At 34.4% G+C, this 27,566-nt stretch overlaps 1 protein-coding gene across 1 annotated transcript; it reads left to right on the top strand.

Moving 5' to 3' along the window:
• Nucleotides 1-22,785: 22,785 nt before the first annotated feature.
• On the top strand, nt 22,786-25,209 carry GPRIN3 (GPRIN family member 3). The gene has a single exon (XM_053700788.1). It carries the CDS (start codon nt 22,816-22,818, stop codon nt 25,051-25,053), a length of 2,238 nt encoding a protein of 745 aa, XP_053556763.1. The 5' UTR covers nt 22,786-22,815; the 3' UTR covers nt 25,054-25,209.
• The last annotated feature ends 2,357 nt before the right edge of the window (nt 25,210-27,566 follow it).

The following is a 27,566-nucleotide window of genomic DNA, read 5'->3' as shown; positions in this document are numbered from 1 at the left end:
GGTTAAAGGACCAGTCAATACAGTAGTTTTACATAATTAACAAATGCCTGATAAAAAGATTTTTTTCTGACAAATTTCAAAGTTATATCTATTTCCACTCCCCCTGTATCCTGTGACAACCGGAAATGTGAATGGTGTAAACCGAGCGCTAGTAAAAGTGCCTAAAGCTCTATACCAAAAAGTCCCCTAGCTGACTTTAATAGGTACAAAATATTAAAAGTCCCCTTGCTGACTTTAATAGGTACAAAATATTAAAAGTCCCCTAGCTGACTTTAATAGGTACAAAATATTAAAAGTCCCCTAGCTGACTTTAATAGGTACAACATATTAAAAGTCCCCTAGCTGACTTTAATAGGTACAAAATATTAAAAGAGTGGAAGGGAGCGCTAAAAGCTAGTAGGCTATTAAGGTAAGTATAAACATTTAATACAATCGTACAAATTCAATACATGAAATATAAAAACATACAATGCCAAATGAGAATCATGATGAGAGCAAAAAGGTATACAATAGTTAAAAACTGCATGGATCCATGTGAGTTAAGGAGTTAATACATATGATAAGTAATGAAATATACATACATATAAATGGTCTCTCCAAAGAATCGACAATAGTGTAAAAAATAAAAATACTGATTAAAGTTGTGTGGTAATCACAGTGGGTATAAATGCTATATAAACATCAAAAAGTCAAACGGCCAATGCATAAAAGTGTCCACATGTAAAGTGCAAATGAGTGCTACAGTGTCCAAAAGAATGTATAAAGAAATACAATAAGTGTCCAAGGGTGGTGTGTCCAAATAATAATATCCAATCCAAATCTCCAAGGAAAGTCCAAAATGTACCGTTAGATGCTGACTTCTATACGGGTATATCCAGATGGAGAAAAAAGAAAAGTAAAAAGAAAAGTAATGGATAATGAAAAAATGAAAAATAAAAAATGGAAATACAAAAAGTAAAAAGAAAAAAATTAGTGAAAATCCAAAACCAGAAAAAAACAAAAATTATACAAATGTCCTGTACCTGTAAATAAACAGAAAAAAACAATGGTACAATAAAGTTTTTACACTTGTAAAAACAATGAAAATAAGCTCACCAGTATGTCAACGCGTTTTGGCCTTAACCAGGCCTTTCTCAAGACTATCCAATGCAGCTGTAAGAAACAGTACTTTAAAGGACCAGTCAACACTGTAGATTTGAATAATCAACAAATGCATGATAACAAGACAATGCAATAGCACTTATTTTGAACTTCAAATGAGTAGTGGATTTTGTTTCTGACAATTTTAAAAGTTATGTCTTTTTCCACTCCCCCCTGTACCATGTGACAGCCATCAGCCAATCACAAATGCATACACGTACCATGTGACAGCCATCAGCCATTCAAAAATGCATACACACTTATTCTTGCACATGCTCAGTAGGAGCTGGTGACTCAAAAAGTTTAAATATAAAAAGACTGTGCACATTTTGTTAATGGAAGTAAATTGGAAAGTTGTTTAAAATTGCATGCTCTATCTGAATAATGAAAGTTTAATTTTGATTGAGTGTCCCTTTAATAAAATGTGTCTAAAACACTGCTCTGAGTCTGCATTATCCATTACTTTTCTTTTTTCTCCATCTGGATATACACGTATAGGAGTCAGCATCTAACGGTACATTTTGGACTTTCCTTGGAGATTTTTTGCTCAATACCAGACACTATAGGTTGGATATTATTATTTGGACACACCACCCTTGGACACTTATTGTATTTCTTTATACATTCTTTTGGACACTGTAGCACTCATTTGCACTTTACATGTGGACACTTTTATGCATTGGCCTTTTGACTTTTTGATTTTTTGATGTTTATATAGTATTTATACCCACTGTGATTACCACACGACTTTAATCAGTATTTTTATTTTTTATACTATTGTCGATTCTTTGGAGAGACCATTTATATGTATGTATATTTCATTACTTATCATATGTATTAACTCCTTAACTCACATGGATCCATGCAGTTTTTAACTATTTTATACCTTTTTGCTCTCATCGTGATTCTCATTTGGCATTGTATGTTTTTATATTTCCTGTATTGAATTTGTACGATTGTATTAAATGTTTATACTTATCTTAATAGCTTATTAGCTTTTAGCGCTCCCTTCCACTCTTTTAATATCCTGTGACAACCATCAGCCAATCACAAATGCATATACGTATATTCTATGAACTCTCGCACATGTTCAGTAGGAACTGGTGACTCAAAAAGTGTAAATATAAAAAACTGGAAGTAAAATGGAAAGTTGTTTAAAATTGCATGTTTTATCTGAATCATGAAATTTAATTTTTACTTGAGTGTCCCTTTAACTCACCATTTGTAATATGAGCATACTAATAGCACTACCTGTGCATTAAATTAAAAGTATAGGGTCCACTAAAAAAATGTTGGCCATGTTAAAATCATTTGGCTAAATTGTTTAACTGTTTACTTGTAATACCAGATTGTGCTTTATTCTTAAAGTGAGATTCAAGTACAAGTTAACGCACTATGCACTATCAATTGCAGTCGATTTTTAATATGTAATGGCCCTGGGATATTTCCCTATCAGACCAAACATGGCCAGTAGTCTTCTTATCCCGGCGTCAAGTGGAAGGATAAGGAAATATCCCAGAATAAGAGAACAGGTAAGTAAATGAGGTAAGCAGTACTCACAGTAGAGAGGGCAATCCTTCACGGTACTACAGAAGATAAGTAGAGAGTAGTCAAGCAAGCAGAGTTTGGCAACAACAAGGCAATCCAGAGTACCAGCAGTACAGGGATTAAACGGTAGAGAGGCCTGGGACAGGCAGAGTTCAGCAACAATAAGGCAATCAGCAGTTCAGGGGTTAATCAGAAGAGTGGCCTTGAGACGGGCAGAGTTCAGCAACAATAAGGCAATCAGCAGTTCAGGGGTTAATCAGAAGAGTAGTCTGGAGACAGGCAGAGTTCAGCAACAATAAGGCAATCAGCAGTTCAGGGGTTAATCAGAAGAATGGTCTTGAGACAGGCAGAGTTCAGCAACAATAAGGCAATCAGCAGTTCAGGGGTTAATCCGAAGAGTAAAAATACAGATAGCACAAGGTGTGTGGTGTAGGAGCTACCTAATGAGGTCTTAGTTATGAATCCCTATAGGATCACTGTAATCTCCAAAAACAGCGATCAAAAATTAGGAAAAAACAGGGGGATTGGGATAAGCGCTCCAAAAACAGAGCGGACCTATAAACAATAATTATATAAGTGTGGGGCAAAAAAGATTATTGATAAGAGAAATAGTTTATAATAATAATAGTAACCCAAGATTGATGTATAAGATTTAATGAACTGATCGCTAATATAATATTCACAAACTGTGCAATAATGATGCCGGCATCTATTAGGATTATATATAAGATATCACTAAAACAAATAAAACAAGATTAAAAAAATATACTTAATAATATAAAAATGCTCTAGATAATATACAATTATTCACTATCTGAGTGAAAAAACAGAGGGTGTCAACACTATAATATTGGAGCATGCAAACAAATAAACAGTAAAAATGGGTCCGTATAGCTCCAAATGAAGAGCCCAATAAAAGTGGTTATAATTCAGCTACAGATATCAATAAGTTACGTTATCTTCTGCTGTGCACAGACTCCGATGGAGGTCGATCCAAAAGGGAAGGGGGAGATGTTCACAATCCGTGAAGGAGCACCTTACTGCAGAGTGTTCCGTTAGGAATGACGTCAGGTCATATGACAGTTACGTGATCCAATGAATCCCAAAATGATACTATGTATCCGGCGTTTAAAACAAAGTCTTGAGTTAAATGCAGAGTTTCTTGCAGCTTTTTAGCAGCTCTTAAACAAGTGATGTAAGAATCACAACCAGTTTTAATTGTTATATCCACTCTGTTCAGAGAGATACGATCAGAAATTATTCATATGGTTTGTTCAGGGAGATTTAAAACAAACGATGAACCTGAATCGTCTAACACAGAGTGGGTAAAATACTATACACATATACACAGGAATTATTCATATGTCTAAACTCTGAGGGTGGTAAAGAGATAGAGATGCACCTGTATCATGTGTAGGTGAGTGGAGCCCACAATAGATTAAAATAACAAAAAATAGTAAGCAAATTCTACGCGTTTCGGCAGACCAAACTGTCTTTATCAATATGCTTACTACAAGTAACCTAAGCCTTTTTATAGGGAGTAACTTCAAAGGAAAAGGTAAATGATTAGAGAATATTATTTAGCCAATGAGGTGTTATGGGCGTATCTCATTCCTCCCTATTAACTGTTTAGTGTGTTTACTTTTGTCACAATTTCTTAGAGATATATTAGATTGCCAAAGCCAATATATGCTGTTATAGTTAACTTAGCATAACACAAAATATGGAATATAAAATATGCAAAATATGAAGTATACGAATTATATAATTTGTATGAATTTCATAACCTATACGTGAAGTACAATCATAAAACATAAAATATTAGGTAAACAATAAAAAGAAGAAAAATCTGGATTAGTTCTCTAAAATAGCGAATATAGTGATATTCATTATTCAGTATCATTATATACACCGATCCTGGGGTTCACTTAGATAAATTTATTTATTATATAGATGAAAACATAGTGAGCAGAAAAAATTATTAACCAAACTGAATGTTTAAATAGTTTATATAAAACAGTACTAGAAAGTAAATAAATATATTGTAAAATGTATTATAATAATATATATATATATATATATATATATATATATATATATATATATATATATACATAATGTATATGTTGTGAAGAAAGGGTAACATACAAAATATATATAGGTATGTAGTGATAACAATAGAGGTTTAGTATAGAAAAGAGTGGTATATAAAAATGGAGACTAATGATGCGAAAAAGGATGCAATAATAAGTTCCTTAATGAAATAGAAGATGCAATAATATGTTCCTTAACATTGTGTAGTGAAATAAGATGATAATAATATGGGTGGAAATTCTTAACTAGCAAAATTGCTTAGTTAGAGGTATATGTTTATAGAAAATAGACAAGTATAATATAAGTATTAGATTATAACAAAAGTGTTAGAACAAATATCTAAATAAGTGTATTTAAGTCAAATGAACTATTTAGTCCATGGGGGTATAGTGTTATAAAGTTAAAAATAAGTTAAGCTTCCTTTTTTAGAAGAATTTTCTCAATGTTACTTCCCCTGATATTGGGTTAAATCTTAAGAATACCCTAAAATTGGAAACACCTTATGTCTCCTTGGTGAATCTCAGTGAAATGTTTATAAAGTACTGTTTTATTTGTTTTATGTTCTATGTTCCAAATATGTTCCCTAATTCTGTTTCTTAGTCCAATATATATTAAATTACATGAACATTTAATGCAATAAATGATATTGGAGTCATTACATTTGATAATATCCCTAATTAAAAAGGTATATTGTTTGTTATTGGAAACTAATTTTTTTAGTTTTACTAATTGATTTACAAGATTTGCAAGTATGACATGGAAAAAAAACAGATAGTTTTTCATTTTTTAGATCTATGTCAATCAAATTACCTATAGGATTTTTTAATTCACTTGGTGACAAGTAACTTTTAAGATTTTTCACTTTTTTGAAGATGAGATCTGGATGTTTCTTTACTTTATCTCCTAATATTGGGTCTTGTTGAATATAATGCCAATGTCTATTAAGAATGGTTCTAATTTCTCCATATTGTGAGTTATAATCAGTAATGAAAGGTACAGATATAGGGTTTTCAAGATTTATTGCACTGGCTTCGAAGCAGTCTTTGTTTCTTCTTTTGTTCTTATTACTAGGCTTATTATTATGAAGCAGACTGGATCTTTCTATTTTTCTAACAGAATTCATAGTATCTTGTACTTTTTTCTGATTATATCCTTTCTCTATAAACCTGTTTAATAGTATCGCTGACTGTATATCATAGGACTGTCTGTACAATTTTTACTCTTAGGAATTGGCTTTTGGGAATATTAGCCTTCCACCTATTAAGGTGACAGCTCTTATAATGTATAAAATTATTAGAGTCAATAGGTTTAAAATAGGTTTTTGTTTTTATTGTATTATTAATAATCTCAACCTCAATATCTAAGAAATGTTTAGTGCTACATTCGTGTGTGATACTTAGACCTAAATTATTGGAATTTAAATCCTCAAGGAATAACTCTAGAATTTCTTGGTCTCCTCTCCAGATCAGGAAGATATCATCAATGTATCTTTTATAGAGCACAAGGTTCGCTCCCCACTGTTCCCTGGCCATACATTTTTCTTCGAAGTAGCCCATAAAAAGATTAGCATAGCTGGGAGCGAACCTTGTGCCCATAGCTGTCCCCCTGATCTGGAGAAAAAAATCATTATTGAATACAAAACTGTTATTTTTCAGAATTAATTCTATGGTGTTAATTAAAAATCTATTTTGTTCATCCATCAAAGTAAAGTCTTTATCTAGAAAGTGGGAAATAGCTTTTAAACCAACTACATGATCAATATTCGTGTACAACGAATTCACATCACAGGTGACCATAGTGTAGTTATCTTTCCATTCTATTTGATTTAATTGGTTAAGGAAATGTGTCAAATCTTTTAGATAAGCTGCTAGGTTGGTTACATAATTTTGGAGATAGTGGTCAACGTATTGGGATAAATTAAATGATATAGAATTTATTCCAGAAATAATTGGACGACCTGGGGGAAAAGTAAGATGTTTGTGAATTTTGGGTAAAAAATAAAAAGTGGGTGTTTTAGGGTGATTCACCTGTAAAAAAGTATATTCAGAATCTGTGAGAATCCCTGATAGTTTAGCTTGATCTAAAAGTTGATTAAGTTTCTTTTTTGATCATTAATCGGATTATGTTTAAGTTGAATATAAGTGGTTTTATCGAGTAATAGTCTATAAGACTCTTCTAGATAGTATTCAGTATTCATGATAACAATTCTGCCCCCTTTGTCAGCAGGTTTAATTATAATCTCTTTGTTGTCTTGTAAATATTTAAGTACTATACTTTCCTTAGATTTTAAATTATCTTTAACTTTGTTAGTTAAATCCAGTTTTTCTAAGTCATCTGACTTTGGATTCAAAAGTTTTTAGGAATTCTCCTTTTTCATGGGTGGGGTAAAAAGTAGATTTTACTTTAAAATTAGAGTGTGTGAAATTGCTGGGTTTAACTGTTGTTCTTGTAAAGGGTGTTTTAAGGAAGTATCTTTTCAAAGTCAATTTTCGGACAAACTGATTAACGTTTATTAATGTTTCAAATTTATTGTTTACATATTGGTGCGAATGTTAAACCTTTCTTTAAAACTAATTACTCATTTTCACTTAATTTATATTTACTTAAGTTGAATATTCCTGTATTATGATTACTCTCTGTTTTGATTATTTTAACCTTTTTTGGGGATTTTCTCCATCTTCTACCTCTCTTTCTCTTTTTCCTTTTGGTATACCCCACACTGAATTTTGTGTTCTTATCATGTTTTTTGAGTGTCCTGTTTGTTGAGAAGTTAGTTCTAAAAAAGGATTTTGAGTATTTGAAGATAGAGAATTATTCGTCTGGTGAGGGTTATTAATTAGTGGCTCATATTTATTTGAGAGGGGTATTCTCCAGTTATTAGTATTTGCTCTTTCTTTAAAATCATGTCTCTTAAATTGAGACCTAACATGATTAGAACCATTATATCTATCATGATGGAATCTAGTAAATGTATCCTGTCTATAATTATTTGTATTATGACTATAATATTGTGCATCTCTTTGGTCATTATTTCTATTTTGACTTTCTTGTCATTTATGTGTGCTATTTTGATTAAATGTTCTATAGTCATGATCATTTGTGGGATTTTAAGAAGAATTAGTATATCTACTATTATGACTTAGATAATGAGGTTCTTTGTTGTTAAATCTTCTATTATGATAATTATTTGTATTTTGGTCATAATAATTATTTGTGATATCTGAATTATTTCTAGGGTCTCTATAGAATCTAGTTGGTCTTTGTTTGGGGTTAATAAGTGTGATATTTGACTCATTGTTAGGTATATTCTGCAAATTAATATTCTTCCCTAGTTTATGTTTGCTAAAAATAGACATATTGTTTGTTTTTATCAATGGATTTGTCAAGTTGTCAGTAGAAGCTGATGTACTAGGGGTCGTTTCGTTTATTGTTTCTTTTAGTCTGGTATTGGTATTTCTAACATTTTGGTAATCATCCAAATCTCTTTTAAACTTATTATTTTCCCTTCTACCAATTTTTGTTTAAAGCCTGTAATATTTTGTATCATGATTTGTTGTTTATTTTTATATTCCTTATCATTACTAGAGGGTTTCAATTTTTCTTTAAAGGTGTCAATTTCATTCTTAATTGTAGATAAAGTTATATTTCTAGATTTAATAAGTACTTTCAACAGATCAATAGAGGCAGTTTCAAGAATGTTATACCATTGAGTGGATAAATCATCACTTAGCTCAAAAGTGCAATCTTTTTTGAGTCCTCTTGGAACCATGTTGGAATTGATGTATTTTTGAGTATATAGTAATTCTACAGCATAGTTTAGTTCTTTTAAAAGTGTATCTTCTAAATCTTTGCAGGTAGCATGCAAATCTATGGTCTCATGTTGTGAGGTGAAATTATGTTCATTATCTGAAGTGTGTATTTCAGAAAGTATGTTATCTCGGAAAGAGAAAAGTTCCATAATTATGAAAAATAAAAAGTATAGGAGAGCTACTCTAAACACCTAGAGAATAAAGAAAAAATACAGATAGCACAAGGTGTGTGGTGTAGGAGCTACCTAATGAGGTCTTAGCTATGAATCCCTATAGTATCACTGTAATCTCCAAAAACAGTGCATTAGGAAAAATCAAGGTGATTGGGATAAGCGCTCCAAAAACAGAGCAGACCTATAAACAATAATTATATAAGTGTGGGGAAAAAAGATTATTGATAAGAGAAATAGTTTATAATAATAATAGTAACCTAAAATTGTATGGCCAGGGAACAGTGGGGAGCGAACCTTGTGCTCTATAAAAGATACATTGATGATATCTTCCTGATTTGGAGAGGAGACCAAGAAATTCTAGAGTTATTCCTTGAGGATTTAAATTCCAACAATTTAAGTCTAAGTTTCACACACAAATGTAGCATTAAACTAATACATTTCTTAGATATTGAGGTTGAGATTATTAATAATACAATAAAAACAAAAACCTATTTTAAACCTATTGACTCTAATAATTTTATACATTATAAGAGCTGTCACCTTAATAGGTGGAAGGCTAATATTCCCAAAAGCCAATTCCTAAGAGTAAGGAAAAATTGTACAGACATAGAGTCCTATGATATACAGTCAGCGATACTATTAAACAGGTTTATAGAGAAAGGATATAATCAGAAAAAAGTACAAGATACTATGAATTCTGTTAGAAAAATAGAAAGATCCAGTCTGCTTCATAATAATAAGCCTAGTAATAAGAACAAAAGAAGAAACAAAGACTGCTTCGAAGCCAGTGCAATAAATCTTGAAAACCCTATATCTGTACCTTTCATTACTGATTATAACTCACAACATGGAGAAATTAGAACCATTCTTTATAGACATTGGCATTATATTCAACAAGACCCAATATTAGGAGATAATCTTCAGATCTCATCTTCAAAAAAGCGAAAAATCTTAAAAGTTACTTGTCACCAAGTGAATTAAAAAATCCTATAGGTAATTTGATTGACATAGATCTAAAAAAAAGAAAAACTATCTGTTTTTTTCCCATGTCATACATGCAAATCTTGTAAATCAAGTAGTAAAACTAAAAAAATAGTTTCCACTAACGAACAATATACCTTTTTAATTAGGGATATTATCAAATGTAATGACTCCAATATCATTTATTGCATTAAATGTTCATGTAATTTAATACATATTGGACAAACTAGTCGTTGACTAAGAGACAGAATTAGGGAACATATTTGGAACATAGAACATAAAACAAATAAAACAGTACTTTATCAACATTTCACTGAGATTCACCAAGGAGACATAAGGTGTTTCCAATTTTGGGGTATTCTTAAGATTCAACCCAATATCAGGGGAGGTAACATTGAAAAAATTCTTCTAAAAAAGGAAGCTGAACTTATTTTTAACTTTAGAACACTATACCCCCATGGACTAAATAGTTAATTTGACTTAAATACACTTATTTAGATATTTGTTCTAACACTTTTGTTATAATCTAATACTAATATTATACTTGTCTATTTTCTATAAACATATACCTCTAACTAAGCAATTTTGCTAGTTAAGAATTTCCACCCATATTATTATCATCTTATTTCACTACACAATGTTAAGGAACATATTATTGCATCTTCTATTTCATTAAGGAACTTATTATTGCATCCTTTTTCGCATCATTAGTCTCCATTTTTTATTTCTCACAAAGATGGTTTTATATACCACTCTTTTCTATACTAAAACTCTATCGTTATCACTACATACCTATATATATATTGTTTTTTACCCTTTCTTTACAACATATACAATATATATATATATATATATATATATATATATATATATATATATATATATATATATATATGTATGTATGTATTATTATGATACATTTCACAATATATTTATTTACTTTCTAGTACTGTTTTATATAAACTATTTAAACATTCAGTTTGGTTAATAATTTTTCTGCTCACTATGTTTTCATCTATATAATAAATAAATTTATCTAAGTGAACCCCAGGATCGGTGTATATAATGATACTGAATAATGAATATCACTATATTCGCTATTTTAGAGAACTAATCCAGATTTTTCTTCTTTTTATTGTTTACCTAATATTTTATGTTTTATGATTGTACTTCACGTATAGGTTATGAAATGCAGACAACCTATATAATTTGTATACTTAATATTTTGCATATTTTATATTCCATATTTTGTGTTATGCTAATTTAACTATAACAGCATATATTGACTTTGGCAATCTAATATATCTCTAAGAAATAGTGACAAAAGTAAACACACTAAACAGTTAATAGTGAGGAATGAGATACGCCCATAACACCTCATTGGCTAAATAATATTCTCCAATCATTTACCTTTTCCTTTGAGGTTACTCCCTATAAAAAGGCTTAGGTCACTTGTAGTAAGCATCTTAATAAAGGCAGTTTGGTCTGCCGAAACGCGTAGAATTTGCTTACGATCAGTTCATTAAATCTTATACAGCAATCTTGGGTTACTATTATTATTATAAATTATTTCTCTTATCAATAATCTTTTTTTGCCCCACACTTATATAATTATTGTTTATAGGTCTGTTCTGTTTTTGGAGTGCTTATACCAATCCCCTTGTTGTTTCTTAATCAGAAGAGTGGTCTTGAGACAGGAGGCAGAGTTCAGCAACAATAAGGCAATCAGAAGTTCAGGAGTTAGAAAATAAGCACCCAGGAGCACACACAGTAACACCTATACTTGGGCAATGATAACAGGCAACAGAGGTACTTACATAGGCGTAGATTTGCTCCAGAGGAAGCATTCAGGTGAAATCAGGATCGGCATCAGAGGGAGCTGGCGTGCGCCGATGACGTCATCGCCGAGCACCAGAAGCAACGGCCGCATCCACGGCAATGGCCACTGCATCCATGGCAACAGCCATGACAAGTATGGTAAGCGGTGGCCGGAACCAGAGCGGCGTGACATAATAAAGCTTTATCGTGGAGATTTCAAGTCACACACTGACTGCAGCATGCGTGCAATATGTTTTTTCTTTAGGCTCCCTTGAGCGGCTTCAGCCTCTCTAGCCTCACCAGTCCTTCTGTTATTAAATTCTTTAGGCTCCCTTGAGCATCTTCAGCCTCTATAGCCTCACCAGTCCTTCTGTTATTAAATTCTTTAGGCTCCCTTGAGCGGCTTCAGCCTCTCTAGCCTCACCAGTCCTTCTGTTATTAAATTCTTTAGGCTCCCTTGAGCATCTTCAGCCTCTATAGTCTCACCAGTCCTTATGTTATTAAATTCTTTAGGCTCCCTTGAGCATCTTCAGCCTCTATAGTCTCACCAGTCCTTATGTTATTAAATACTATTTAATAACATAAGGACTGGTGAGGCTTATATCGCACATGCAGTCAGCGCGCAGCTTGTAATCTAGCCATATGTGTTAAGGCTGGGCAAAAAAGATAATCAAATCTCCTGTGCCACTCCAGATAAGGATACAGCTGGTGAGAAAATGAGATGCAGGTATACATGTGAATTCTCCAATCACTGGCCACGTCTTCACCTGGAGCAGAATGGGCCTGTTCCACGAGTGTAACTTTGATTATGTGTTTAACTACTTTAAAGGTGATAAACACACAAGAAAATAAGTGAGTTTGTTTAGAAATAATCACTGAGAACTAAAAATAGCTTCAGCATAGCTGTGTGAAATGGTTAGGCAGTGAAAGGTTTAAAGGGACATGAAACCCAGTTTTCTTTTCTTTCATGATTCAGATAGAGAATACAATTTAAAAAAATGTTTTCAATTTACTTCTATTATCACATTTGCTTTGTTCTCTTGTTATTCTTTGTTAAAGAGATATCTAGCGTGCACATGTCTGTAGCACTACATGACAGGAATTAGTGCTGCCATCTAGTGTTCTTGCTAATGTATAACATTGTTGCAAAACTGCCGCCATATAGTACTGAAGACACGTGCACGCTCCTGAATTTACCTTCCTGCTTTTAAACAAAGGATAACAAGAAAATTAGATAATAGAAGTAAATTGGAAAGTTGTTTAAAATTGTATACTCTATCTTAATCATGAAAGAAGATTGTGGGGTTTTATGTCCCTTTAAGACAGGGGCCTCAAAGTACCGGCCCGCGGGCCATTTCCGGCCCACGAACCAGTAACAATGCGGCCCTCCACTTACTCCCCATAACTGAGAGCTGTGGGCTGATTAACGTAATGCCGGGGGCGCAAGGAGCTGCAGCTCCAAGCCCACGCCTCTATATAAGCCCCTGAGTGTGCAGCACTAGCTGTTTGTGAGTGTGGCAGCAGAGGAGCAAAGCAAGCGAGTGTATAGGATTGTTTTGCCCAGAGCTTGTGTTTGGCAGTGACAAGGGGACCCAGGACTTCACTGGGCGAGTGTAGTGTAACTCTCAGTGAGACAGTGGGGCAAACTGAGTCTAAGCAGGCAGCAGCAGAGGAGGACAAGCAATGGGATTGAGCAAGGTATGTGCCAAGTATAGCTGCCTTAGAGTGAGTTTTATTTTGTGTCTCTATCTAAGAGAGGGGCTGTATAGCTTGCTTTGTTTAAAATACTGCCATGCCATAACTAGGGTTGCCACCTCAGCCATGTTTTCCTGGACACTTATGAGTTACACATGCTGCAGGGTATGCAGGGAGGAACATGTATTGTGTTTCTGGACAGCACTATTCACATTCCTCCCTGCACACCCTGCAGCATGTGTAACTTATAAGTGTTCTGTATTTTAAGGGACAGGTGGCAACCCTAGCCATAACGTGTGTGTGTGTTTGTGCGGGTCTGTGTGTGTAAGTGTGTCTCTGTGTGTGTATATATGTGTGTGTGTGTGTGTGTATGTGAGTGGGTCTGTGTGTGCAAGTGTGTCTCTGTGTGTGTATATATGTGTGTGTGTATGTGTAAGTATGTGTGTGTGTGTGTGTAAGTGTGTCTCTGTGTGTGTTTGTGTGGGTCTGTGTGTGTAAGTATGTCTCTGTGTGTGTGTATATATGTGTGTGTGTATGTGTAAGTATGTGTGTGTGTATGTGAGGGGGTCTGTGTGCGTAAGTGTGTCTCTGTGTGTGTTTGTGTGGGTCTGTGTGTGTAAGTGTGTCTCTGTGTGTGTATGTGTAAGTATGTGTGTGTGTGTGAGGGGCTCTGTGTGTGTATATATATGTGTGTGTGTGTGTGTGTGTGTTTGTGTGGGTCTGTGTGTGTAAGTGTGTCTCTGTGTGTATATATGTGTGTGTGTATGTGTAAGTATGTGTGTGTGTGTGTGAGGGGGTCTGTGTGTGTAAGTGTGTGTCTCTGTGTGTTTATATATGTGTGTGTCTATGTGTAAGTATGTATGTGTGTGTGTGAGGGGGTCTGTGTGGGTCTGTATGTGTGTGGGTCTATATGTGTTTGTGGGTCTGTATGTGTGGGGGGGTCTGTGTGTGTGGGTGAGGTCTGTGTAGGTGTGGGTCTAGGTATGTGTGGGTCTGTGTGTGTGTGTGTGGGGTCTGTGTGTGTGGTGTGTGTGTGTGTGGGTTCTGTGTATGTGGGTCTGTGTGTGTGTGTGTTTGTGTGGGTGGGTGTGGGTCTGTGTGTGTGGGGAGGTCTGTGTGTGTGGGTGTGTATGTAATGATTACACATATGACAAAAGCCATCACTGATAGTATCTGTTTAGCAGAGCATTCAGTTTTATATATAAATATATATATATATATATATATATATATATATATATATATATATATATATATATATAGTTTAATTTTGTTCGAAGTTTTGGAAGTGGCCCCCATGGGATAAGAAAATTTGACCAGTGGCTCCAAGGTAATTTGAGTTTGAGACCCCTGCTTTAAGATATTATCATGCTTGTGTATGCAACAGAATAAAGCAGACATCTGCTAGATATGATTAATTGCAGGGCTAAACATGGAGTTACCAGGGGAATTGTTTAATATCATGAAAGTTACAACCAACAACAGATTATCCTTGAACCTTAGAGAAACAAAATGGCATTGTCAAAAAATTAATTGGTTCTTTACAAGACACAGATAATATAACTGAAGAACTCTCTTACAAAGATGATTCCAGCTACAGCATTATGAAAAGCTACTTAAAGGGACATTAAACATTTTTTTTAATGATTCAGACAGAGAATGCAATTTTAAGCAACATTCCTATTTACTTCTATTATCTAATTTGCTTTTTTCTTTAGATATACTTTGTTGAAGAAATAGCAATACACATGGGTGAGCCAATCACACGAGGCATCTATGTGCAGCCACCAATCAGTAGCTACTAAGCCTATCTAGATATGCTTTTCAGCAAAGATTATCAAGAGAATGAAGCAAATTAGATAATAGAAGTAAATTAGAAAGTTGTTTAAAACTGCATGCCCTTTCCAAATCATGAAAGAAAAAATGTAGGTTTCATGTCCCTTTAAACTTTTTTATTTTATTCTTTACATGTAACCACTAATCCTCAAGCACTACCCATATGCTAAAGCAAAAATGGGCTGGCTCCTAAGCTTACATTCCTGGTTTTCAAATAAAGATACCAAGAGAACGAAGAAAAATTGATAATGGGGTAAATTAGAAAGTTGCTTAAAATTGTGGGCTCTATCTGAATCATGAAAGAAAATAAAATGGATTTCATATCCCTTTAAGAGTAGTCGAGAAGCCAGCATGATGTGTTTAGATTCTTAAAGCAGTAATGAAAGCCCTTGTTAAACCACACAGAGTGGAAACTATAGAAAGGTTCTCATTGTTATGAATTGTAAAAAATAGTTTTTTTTATTTTCTTTTTCTTCTTTTATTTGTCCTTTACCTCTGTCTTTTTTATTTTCACTTCCCCTTCCATGATGTCTTATTCTACCTTGGTGTTCGTTTCATTGTTTAACTGACTTTTCTTGCTTTGGCATGTTCATTTAGATGTTTAGACAGCATTCAGTTTTTTATATACTGTATCTCATAGACTTAGAGGCCTACTTATCAAGCCGTCAACTTACTTGCATTCAACGGCACCAATACGCTCGCCTAAGATCGCCTAACATCGCGGCCGCGGACCTGAATACGCTCTCCATATTTATATAAAAAGCTGTCAAAAAGCCGTGCACCAAGTACGGGCCGATGAGTAGCAGACTGTTGTTAACTAAACAGTCATCGATCTCGCTGCTATTCGGCTTTTTCACAGCTTTATTTGTATACTGTCACTAAACACTGCCACTATACTAAACTGTTTAACCCCTATCCCGCCGCTCCCGGACCCCGCCGCAACTCTAATAAACTTATTAACCCCTATCCCGCCACTCCCGGACCCCGCCGTAACCAACTAAAGGTATTAACCCCTAAACCTCTGGCCTCCCACATCACTATCACTTACTAAACCTATTAACCCCTAAACTGCCAGCCTCCCACATCACCATAAACTAAATTAACCTATTAACCCCTAAACCTAACAACCCGCTAACTTTATATTAAATATATAAAAGTTTAATTTAAATTAAACTATATTAAACTAATAATGAATCTACCATAACTGTTATACTAAAACTACATTAAACTACAAATTAAATTATTATATATATATTATATATTTAAACACCTAACCCTACTCAAATAATTTAAATCTACAATAAAAAATTACAAAGTTACAAAAAACTAACTAAGTTACAAAAAATAACATTCACTAAGTTACAAAAAAAAATAAACAATAAGTTACACAAAATAAAAAATAAATTATCAAATATTTAAACCAATTACACCTAATCTAAGAGCCCTATGAAAATAAAAAAGCCCCCCCCAAAAAAAAAAAACCTAACCTACAATAAACTACCAATGGCCCTTAAAAGGGCCTTTTGCGGGGCATTGCCCCAAATACATCAGCTCTGTTACCTGTAAATAAAAAATACAAATACCTCCCAACAGTAAATCCCACCACCCACACAACCAACCCCCCCCCCCAAATAAAAACCTAAGCTCCCCATTGCCCTGAAAAGGGCATTTGTATGGGCATTGCCCTTAAAAAGGGCATTTAGCTCTTTTTCAAAAGCCCAAACCCTAATCTAAAAATAAAACCCACCCAATAAACCCTTAAAAAATCCTAACACTAACCCCTGAAGATCCACTTACAGTTTTTGAAGAGCCGACATCCATCCTCAACGAAGCGGCAGAAGTCCTCATCGAAGCCGGCAGAAGTCTTCATCCAAGCGGCCGAAGTCTTCATCCAAGCCCACAGAAGTCTTCACCCAGACGGCATCTTCTATCTTCATCCATCCAGCGTGGAGCGGCTCCATCTTCAAGACATCCGACGCTGAGCATCCTCTTCTTAAGACGTCTTCTTCGGAATGAAGGTTCCTTTAAATTACGTCATCCAAGATGGCGTCCCTTAGATTCCGATTGGCTGATAGAACTCTATCAGCCAATTGGAATGAAGGTTGAAAAAATCCTATTGGCTGTTGCAATCAGCCAATAGGATTGATCTTTCATCCTATTGGCTGATCCAATTAGCCAATAGGATTGAGCTTGCATTCTATTGGCTATTCCAATCAGCCAATAGAAGGCAAGCTCAATCCTAATGGCTGATTGCAACAGCCAATAGGATTTTTTCAACCTTAAAGGGACATAATACTCATATGCTAAATCACTTTAAACTGATGCAGTATAACTGTAAAAAGCTGACAGGAAAATATCACCTGAGCATCTCTATGTAAAAAAGGAAGATATTTTACCTCACAATCTCCTCAGCTCAGCAGAGTAAGTTCTGTGTAAAAAGTTATACTCAGCTGCTCCCAGCTGCAGGTAAAAAAAAATAAAAAATGAAGAAATGAACAGCAGCCAATCAGCATCAACAGTGCTGAGGTCATGAACTCTTTTACTGTGATTTCATGAGATTTGACTTAACTCTCATGAGATTTCATAGTAAACTTCCTTTAAACTGAATAGGGAAATAACATGAGAGTGCACGAGGCTCAACCCCTTAGCTGTCCCGGGACAGACATACTGATATGCTGCTTAGAAGTCCTTTACAATGGGATGTGGCTACTGAGGAACTTTTGAGGTGAAATATCTTTCTTTTTTACATAGAGATGTTCAGGTGATATTTTCTAGTCAGCTTTTTACAGCTATGCTGCAGCACTTTCAAGTGTTTCAACATTTGGGTATTATGGCCCATTAATTCCGATTGACTGATAGAATTCTATCAGCCAATCGGAATCTAAGGGACGCCATCTTGGATGACGTCATTTAAAGGAACCTTCATTTGGATGAAGACGTCGTAAGAAGAGGATGCTCCGCGTCGGATATCTTGAAGATGGAGCCGCTCCGCGCCGGATGGATGAAGATAGAAGATGCCGTCTGGGTGAAGACTTCCGCGGGCTTGGATGAAGACTTTGGCTGCTTGGATGAAGACTTCTGCCGGCTTCGATGAGGACTTCTGTCGCTTCGTTGAGGATGGATGTTGGCTCTTCAGAAATTGTAAGTGGATCTTCGGGGGTTAGTGTTAGGATTTTTTACGGGTTTATTAGGTGGGTTTTATTTTTAGATTAGGGTTTGGGCTTTTGAAAAAGAGTTAAATGCCCTTTTAAGGGCAATGCCCATACAAATGCCCTTTTTAGGGCAATGGGGAGCTTAGTTTTTTTTAGTTAGGTTTTTATTTGGGGGGGTTGGTTGTGTGGGTGGTGGGTTTTACTGTTGGGGGGTATTTGTATTTTTTATTTACAGGTAAAAGAGCTGATTTCTTTGGGGCAATGCCCCGCAAAAGGCCCTTTTAAGGGTGATTGGTAGTTTATTGTAGGTTAGGTTTTTTTTTATTTTGGGGGGGCTTTTTTATTTTCATAGGGCTCTTAGATTAGGTGTAGTTAGTTTAAATATTTGATCATTTATTTTTTATTTTGTGTAACTTAGTGTTTGTTATTTTTTGTAACTTAGTTGTTAGTTTTTTGTAACTTTGTAATTTTTTATTTTAGATTTAAATTATTTGAGTAGGGTTAGGTGTTTAAATATATAATATAGTTCATTTAATTTGTAGTTTAATGTAGTTTTAGTATAATAGTTAGGGTAGATTAATTATTAGTTTAATATAGTTTAATGTAATTTTAGTATAACAGTTAGGGTAGGTTAATTATTAGTTTAATATAGTTTAATGTAATTTTAGTATAACAGTTAGGGTAGGTTAATTAATAGTTTAATATAGTTTAATTTAAATCTAAAGGTAAGTTTAAATTTATTATAAGATAGGGATGAGTTAATATTTAATGTAAAGTTAAGGGGTTGTTAGGTTTAGGGGTTAATAGGTTAATTTGGTTTATGGCGATGTGGTGGGCTGGCGGTTTAGGGGTTAATAGGTTTAGTAAGTGCTAGTGATGTGGGAGGCCAGGGGTTATGGGGTTAATACATTTATTTAGTTGCGGTGGGCTCCGGGAGCGGCGGGATAGGAGTTAATAACTTTATGTAGGTGGGGGCGGGGTCCGGGAGCGGCGGAATAGGGGTTAATAAGTATAATGTAGGTGGCGGCGGTGTCAGGGTAGCAGATTAGGGGTTAATAACATTATGTAGGTGGCGGCAATGTCGGGTGGGCAGATTAGGGGTGTTTAGACTCGGGGTACATGTTAGGGTGTTAGGTTTAAACATAACTTTTATTCTCCCATAGTAATCAATGGGATATCTGGCAGCAGCGAACATAAGCTTTCACTGCTTTCAGTCTCCCATTGATTCCTATGGCATCCGCTGCCACCAGGGCGGCGGATTGAAAACCAGGTACGCTGGGCCGGAATAGTGGCGAGTGTACCTGTTAGATATTTGTTAACTAGCAAAAGTAGTCAGATAGTGCCGAATTTGCATTCGGAACATCTGTAATGACGTATACATCGATCTGTGTCGGACTGAGACCAGCGGATCGTATGTTATGTCACAAATTTCAACTTTTACCGGTCTGTAATCTTTGATAACTAAGGGGAATCAGGCTCTCCACAATTACGCTGCGGAATTCCAGTGTATTTGCGGTTGAGGGCTTGATAAGTAGGCCTCATAGTATGTAAATCATTTACTAAATGTTACATGTTGTTCCTTCAGTGTATGATATTTCTCAAAGCCTTGTGCCTTATTAGAAGTAGTAAAATCCAACAAGTTAAAAAAAAGTACCAAAATTAACATTTGGGACAGACTAAGGGCAAGATTTATTATGAGGCAAATGCCCTGATTGGTTGCAGGCTTGCCCAGTTGAGCCTGCAACTGATATTTAAATAGGGTGACCATATTGACACTTTAAGAAGGGACATATATGAAAAATACATATGTCAGGGTTCTTATAAAAAACATTTCTTTTGACAGCCCTGAAAACCGCCCTGACATATGTATTTTTCATATGTGTCCCTTGTTAAAGCGGCAATAAAGTCACCCTATATTTAAACCACTGCTTCATAAACCCTCTCCGCCAAACTGAAGTTAGCAGATGAAAATCACCCCGGATTCATTCAACCGCGGTGATTGACAAGCCCTACTCTTACACAATTGATTGAGTGAGGGTAGGGGGCGGTATTGCACAAGTGTTCCTTTGTGCAATGATAATTATGGGGAAAATAATTGCCCACAATTTGTAATCAGATGTGGAAAGGTTCACAAGATCTGAAACCTGTACACTCGCAAATTGATAAATCTTGCCCTTAAAGGTTTATTAGTTCTCTAAAAATTATTCAATTGGATAAAACAATCTCATGGGTATTAATAGTTCTAATATCTCATTTGGTTTTACATTTAAACATTGTTTATCTAGAGGAACTTATTTATCTTTTATAAATATATATGCAAATATTTACATTGATTTAATTTTGAGACATGGAGGATTTTAATTTCAGTTTTTTATCTCCCCCCCCATAATTTTAATGAATTTTGGTTTAACCATGAAAATAGCTTTTCCAATGCAGCAATCAGAAATCTATCTCCTACTGATGAGTTCTAAAAAGAACGAAACAGGCTTGTATAGTGAGTGATTTCTGGTTTGCTGTCATATTCCTGTTTAAAAGGATCGCTGTGTTAAAACAGTATTTTGAAGCAAAAAAACTGAGAATTTGCATACCTAATTTGCATATCTTACCCACAATTCTCGTGTGCATTGGAAACATTGCATATTAAGAATTTCTGGGGGCAAGCGGGGATACTTGCTTAGATGTACTAATTTCCTATGCAAATATTTACATTGATTTAATTTTGAGACATGGAGGATTTTAATTTCAGTTTTTTATCTCCCCCCCCATAATTTTAATGAATTTTGGTTTAACCATGAAAATAGCTTTTCCAATGCAGCAATCAGAAATCTATCTCCTACTGATGAGTTCTAAAAAGAACGAAACAGGCTTGTATAGTGAGTGATTTCTGGTTTGCTGTCATATTCCTGTTTAAAAGGATCGCTGTGTTAAAACAGTATTTTGAAGCAAAAAAACTGAGAATTTGCATACCTAATTTGCATATCTTACCCACAATTCTCGTGTGCATTGGAAACATTGCATATTAAGAATTTCTGGGGGCAAGCGGGGATACTTGCTTAGATGTACTAATTTCCTATGCAAATATTTACATTGATTTAATTTTGAGACATGGAGGATTTTAATTTCAGTTTTTTATCTCCCCCCCCATAATTTTAATGAATTTTGGTTTAACCATGAAAATAGCTTTTCCAATGCAGCAATCAGAAATCTATCTCCTACTGATGAGTTCTAAAAAGAACGAAACAGGCTTGTATAGTGAGTGATTTCTGGTTTGCTGTCATATTCCTGTTTAAAAGGATCGCTGTGTTAAAACAGTATTTTGAAGCAAAAAAACTGAGAATTTGCATACCTAATTTGCATATCTTACCCACAATTCTCGTGTGCATTGGAAACATTGCATATTAAGAATTTCTGGGGGCAAGCGGGGATACTTGCTTAGATGTACTAATTTCCTATGCAAATATTTACATTGATTTAATTTTGAGACATGGAGGATTTTAATTTCAGTTTTTTATCTCCCCCCCCATAATTTTAATGAATTTTGGTTTAACCATGAAAATAGCTTTTCCAATGCAGCAATCAGAAATCTATCTCCTACTGATGAGTTCTAAAAAGAACGAAACAGGCTTGTATAGTGAGTGATTTCTGGTTTGCTGTCATATTCCTGTTTAAAAGGATCGCTGTGTTAAAACAGTATTTTGAAGCAAAAAAACTGAGAATTTGCATACCTAATTTGCATATCTTACCCACAATTCTCGTGTGCATTGGAAACATTGCATATTAAGAATTTCTGGGGGCAAGCGGGGATACTTGCTTAGATGTACTAATTTCCTATGCAAATATTTACATTGATTTAATTTTGAGACATGGAGGATTTTAATTTCAGTTTTTTATCTCCCCCCCCATAATTTTAATGAATTTTGGTTTAACCATGAAAATAGCTTTTCCAATGCAGCAATCAGAAATCTATCTCCTACTGATGAGTTCTAAAAAGAACGAAACAGGCTTGTATAGTGAGTGATTTCTGGTTTGCTGTCATATTCCTGTTTAAAAGGATCGCTGTGTTAAAACAGTATTTTGAAGCAAAAAAACTGAGAATTTGCATACCTAATTTGCATATCTTACCCACAATTCTCGTGTGCATTGGAAACATTGCATATTAAGAATTTCTGGGGGCAAGCGGGGATACTTGCTTAGATGTACTAATTTCCTATGCAAATATTTACATTGATTTAATTTTGAGACATGGAGGATTTTAATTTCAGTTTTTTATCTCCCCCCCCATAATTTTAATGAATTTTTATATATATATATATATATATAGTTGCATTTCATGTTTCACTTGCATGTATAATAGATTCACTGGAATACATGTGGCTCAAATGTAACGTGTACACAGGTTTTGTGTTGTATTTTGTTGTATTTAAAACGGATTTATTTTATTGACAATTTAATTTCTTGTGTTTTGCTTTTTGTGCAGGTATGAGAAATTAAGAAGACATCTTGGATCATCAACAGATAATTTCATAAGAAGACCATACTTTTAATAGTAATAGAAAATAAATCGATTCCATGGGGACTGTACCAGACCCTCAGGGGTCTGAAAGAACGTTACTGGTTACCACCTCTGTGGAGGAAAACTGTGCTGAACCTCATACACCACATTCTGATATTGCCCAGTACAAACAGGCAACTACAAACAAGAATGGCAGTGTAATTACAATATCAGATTCTAAGCCTATAGGGATTTGCTCATATGATCTAAATTGCAGCCAATCTATGAAAAATCTAGATAGTGAAAAGATTTCTGAGGATGAAAAACAGGAGCCTAACAAATCAACTGCAACTTCTCAGACTTCTAGCCAATCAGAGATGTTGCCTTCCTTGAATATGGAGGCTTTAACCAATAAAGAGTCACTAGTCATAGATAAAACCGTGCATATGTGCCCAACTAGTGACACACAGCTACTCTCAGAAACCATTGCAGTATCCACTGACGTAGCTAACTTAAGTTTATCTAGTAAAATACCTTCAACAGAAGATAATTCATTGCATAAAGAAAACATTGTGGTAGAAAAGACAGAATCAGGACCGATGCATTTAAAAGATGAAATCTGCGTAATCCCAGAAGACATAAATATTAAAGCAGATCAAAATAAAGAAGAAAATGTGTCCTTACTTAGCCAAAAGACAGAAACTTTGAATAAAATAGAAAATATTGCAAATGTATCTAATTTTGCAAGTAGCAACACAGTACAGGAGTGTGGGGAAACAAATCACTCCATAAATGTAATATTTCCCCAACCTGATGAATGTTCACAGATAAGCCTTGCAGAAGAAAAAATAAATAATGCAGAAGAACAGGAAACTGGAGAATACACATTATGTAGGTTTAAGGAAAAGGGCACAATGACATCACATCCTGAAAATTTGGATGCTGCAGTGCAAGCTGTTGTAAATGTAGAAAATAAATCTGTCTCAACTAGTCCAAGTATCTTATCTGCATTTCTGAAACTTAATTCTCCAATGCGCCGACAAAGACAGGATCAAGTCTGTTTTATTTATCAAGGAAACCCTGGAAATCCTCAAATGGACAGGGCAAATTTTGCACTACAGGCACAGCTTTCTCAAAACCATTTAGCACCAAAAGTGTGCTTTCAACCTCCTGATGCACTAGGTTCTCAGGCTCTACAGCTACACACAAAAAGCCCCCCAGATATGGTTAGGCCTGGCTTTCAGCACCCTGACAAGGGAAGAAATCCACAGCTTTTGTATCGAAATGAGATAGATGGGCAAAGTTTATGTGTCAGAGAAGGTCATCCGGTGCCACAGATGCAAATGGGTAATGCTTCTCCAATTTTAATGAATGTTAAGCCTGTTTACCAAATAAATGCAGAAAACAGTAACCAGCCAAAACCTTGTCAGCCATTAAAGGACATGTATGGAGATCCATCACAATTCAGACCAGCCCATGAAATTAGTAACAAACCCCGACTACATCATTTAAGTGGAATAGAGAACATTCAGCTGCACAATGTTCCCCCAGACCCTGAGAATATGGAAACTCTTAGTATTCCGGGGGACATTAGTGGTGATAGAAAACCGTTTCATTTTAAAATTACAAATGAACAAGGATCTACACAGACTATTATCACTACAGATATAAAAAAGCCAAAGAAGGAGGATAGACCAACACCTCTTCATGTGGAAGTAGAGGTGAACAGTAGTATGGGGGCTACTGGCGGCCAGGTAGATGAAATCCTTGAAGTTTTGGTCAAAAAGGAACAAGATGATAGTGAAAATGCAAAAAGATCCAGCAGTCTAAGCTTGCAGTCTAGACCTGCATCTGACTTTACTCAGCATGCAGGGCAACTAACTCCACGTTTAAGGAAGGCTAGAGAAGAGAAGAAAGAGCCAGTAGTGATTACTCTACCTACCTCTGAACAGCTGCCTCTTGGGAAAAAGGGTGCTCAAGCAAGTTCAAGCACAGAGTCAAAAAGTCAAGTAAAACAGTCAAAGAGTGTGAAAGATGTTGTGTGGGATGAACAAGGCATGACATGGGAAGTGTATGGTGCTTCTATGGACCCAGAATCATTAGGGATTGCTATACAGAATCACTTACAAAGACAAATTAGAGAACATGAGAAAATGATCAGGGCTCAGTTAAAGCAGAATCGAAAATCAATTTGTTCTGATTCTTCAGGAAAAAAGCACAAAAGAAGACAGCACAGAGTTTTCCAGGCATTACTTAAGAACTTCAGAAGACCTAATTGCTGTGTTCGTCCTCCGTCTACTGCAGTGTTAGACTAACTGTACACTTGTGAACTGTTCAGTTCAATGTTTCCCAGTTCCAGTCCTTAGGGACCCAAAACATTAGGCACTTACTGTAACCACACATCAACACAGGTTACTCGATTAAAAATGACAGAGACATTGAATGAACATCTGTGGTCAGGGATCATCTGAAATTGAGGGCACTTGTGGACTGAAAATGGGAACAACGAGTTTAATTAATTTAAATAAATAGACTAACAATTTTATTTAAATGATATATAATATATAGGCTGATTGTCTCAGCACACATTTTTTAATGCAATACTATATAGTTAATATTTTAATTTTAAAATGGACAAGGGTAGAATTTATTTGATGTAATGTGTGTGCATGTTTGTTTGTTTTTTTTTTAAAGATAAATGATGTGAAAATGTGGGTTTTATATATATTCTTACCATTTTCCAACTTCACCATAAAAAAAAGGTTATAAAAGCAGAAATTACTTATCTACAAACGTTTTGAACAAAATTGTCACAACAGTAATAAATTAGATGGATTATTAGCTACAGTGCCAGTAAAGCCTTTATCACTACAGCCTTTTGTGACTGTGATGTTTCTTCTTAACTATGGGTGAATTACATTGTCATGTTACAGTTTAAAGCAATACTTATTTAATATTTCACCAAATATGAGTGGTTATTTAATACAATCCTTAAAAATATAATTTTACAAAAATGATTTATGATGACTATTAGAAAAAAATGAAAATGTCAATGAAGTTTACTTAAAAGAGTGTGTATATTGTTCTTCTGAATAGAAGTGCCAACCATGCATATAATAAATAATGTGAACCCAAATTTACGTGAATAATGTAACAAATGACTCTATGTATTACGAGTGGCAGAAGAGGAAAACATTATTCAACTGTGTCTCTTCCAAGATGAACATTTAGAATTATCATTAGTTCAACCAATCTCTTACATCATATTTCCTTTTCTACTAACAGAAATGAAAACAAATTTTTATGTACAATGAGTGTCAGGAAAGGAAAATAATATTTAGTGGTATCTCTTCCACTATGAACATCTATAGTTCTCATTTATTGAACAATGCAACTTGGCTATCTTCCTTTGTTCCCATAATATTTTAAGAGAACACACTTTTTTCTAATAGATATGACCAGTCAAGGGGCAGCAGTAGTATGCACTATATAGTATATTCAGATTCTGAAGACAGACTAACCTCAAATAGTAGAATATGTATTTTTCCCCCAGCAATTTAATTGAAAAAGTAAGGTTTTAACCAGCATGAACCATTTGTTGTAGGTGTTCTTACTAAAAACAAATGCCATCAGTGGCCACACAAAATATTTATCATTTTAGTAATTAAATTCTCTTATACAATTATTGATAATTTAGTTTCATTTAGTGAAGAATTGTAATTTACTATGAATAATACCTTAAGTGTTTGGGTATATAATATATAATATAGTTTCCATTGAGATGGTAAAGTGTGGAAACTGGTGGTAACTTAAAAAATCTCCATAGACTGTAATGGATATATATATATATATATATATATATATATATATATATATATATATAAAATGACTCTCAATGTGAATCCGCCCTCCAAAAGTCAACCACCTGCCAGTTCTGTATATTATATAAATATATATATAACTTTCTCAAATGACAGCAACCAGACAGGATTTCTTCAAAAAAGGTCAAATTTATTGACGTTTTGAGGAGTAAAGCTCAATAAATTTGACCTTTTTTGAAGAAATCCTGTCTGGTTGCTGTCATTTGAGAAGGTTATATATATATATATATATATATATATAGAGAGATACAAAAGTAACTCAGGCACCTCCAGTAGAATTAGATAAAACGAAAGCTTTATTGAAATCCAAGTGGTAAAAACAGACTTAAAGCTTAGTCTATGCTGACACAGCCTTAATATTTAACATACAGTGAATAAGGACTGTTGGGTTCCTGCTGCAGACATGTTTCGTGCTAGGATAGCACTTGTTCACTGCTTACAGGATACCCAAACTCCTCCATGTTTAAATAGGGAATTTCTTAAAGGGACATGTATAATAATTCAATCATACTAATTGTTTATTATTTCCTTATTGATTTTTACAATTCTATGTGAGCTTGGATACCAAAGTTTTGATACACTATCTCTAATTACTACTATTAAATTTTAACCTATAAATTATCAAATTTTATTAAGATTTAGTAAACACAGTATTATCAAAGAGAATTATTTTTATGTACTTAGCAATATTATTTAATATAAACTGTTATTCAACATATTGTTTCCAAAAAATATATATATATATTGCTAATTCTCTCAGCAATGGTACCATGCATGGTTTAAGGCCCTATTTATATAATTATTCACCATTTTAATGTGCACTTTATAGTCATACCTACTTTATTTAGAGACACCTAAATCAATGAAATAGAGATTCATTTAGAGGATTTTTAGAAATTAAAATTAAGATTATAGTTAAATTAGGAAGAATTAAAGGGGTATATATT

Source organism: Bombina bombina, chromosome 2 (assembly GCF_027579735.1).
Source record: "Bombina bombina isolate aBomBom1 chromosome 2, aBomBom1.pri, whole genome shotgun sequence".
In the NCBI taxonomy this organism is placed as follows: Eukaryota; Metazoa; Chordata; class Amphibia; order Anura; family Bombinatoridae; genus Bombina; species Bombina bombina.
This window is presented reverse-complemented; position numbering and strand designations above follow the sequence as displayed.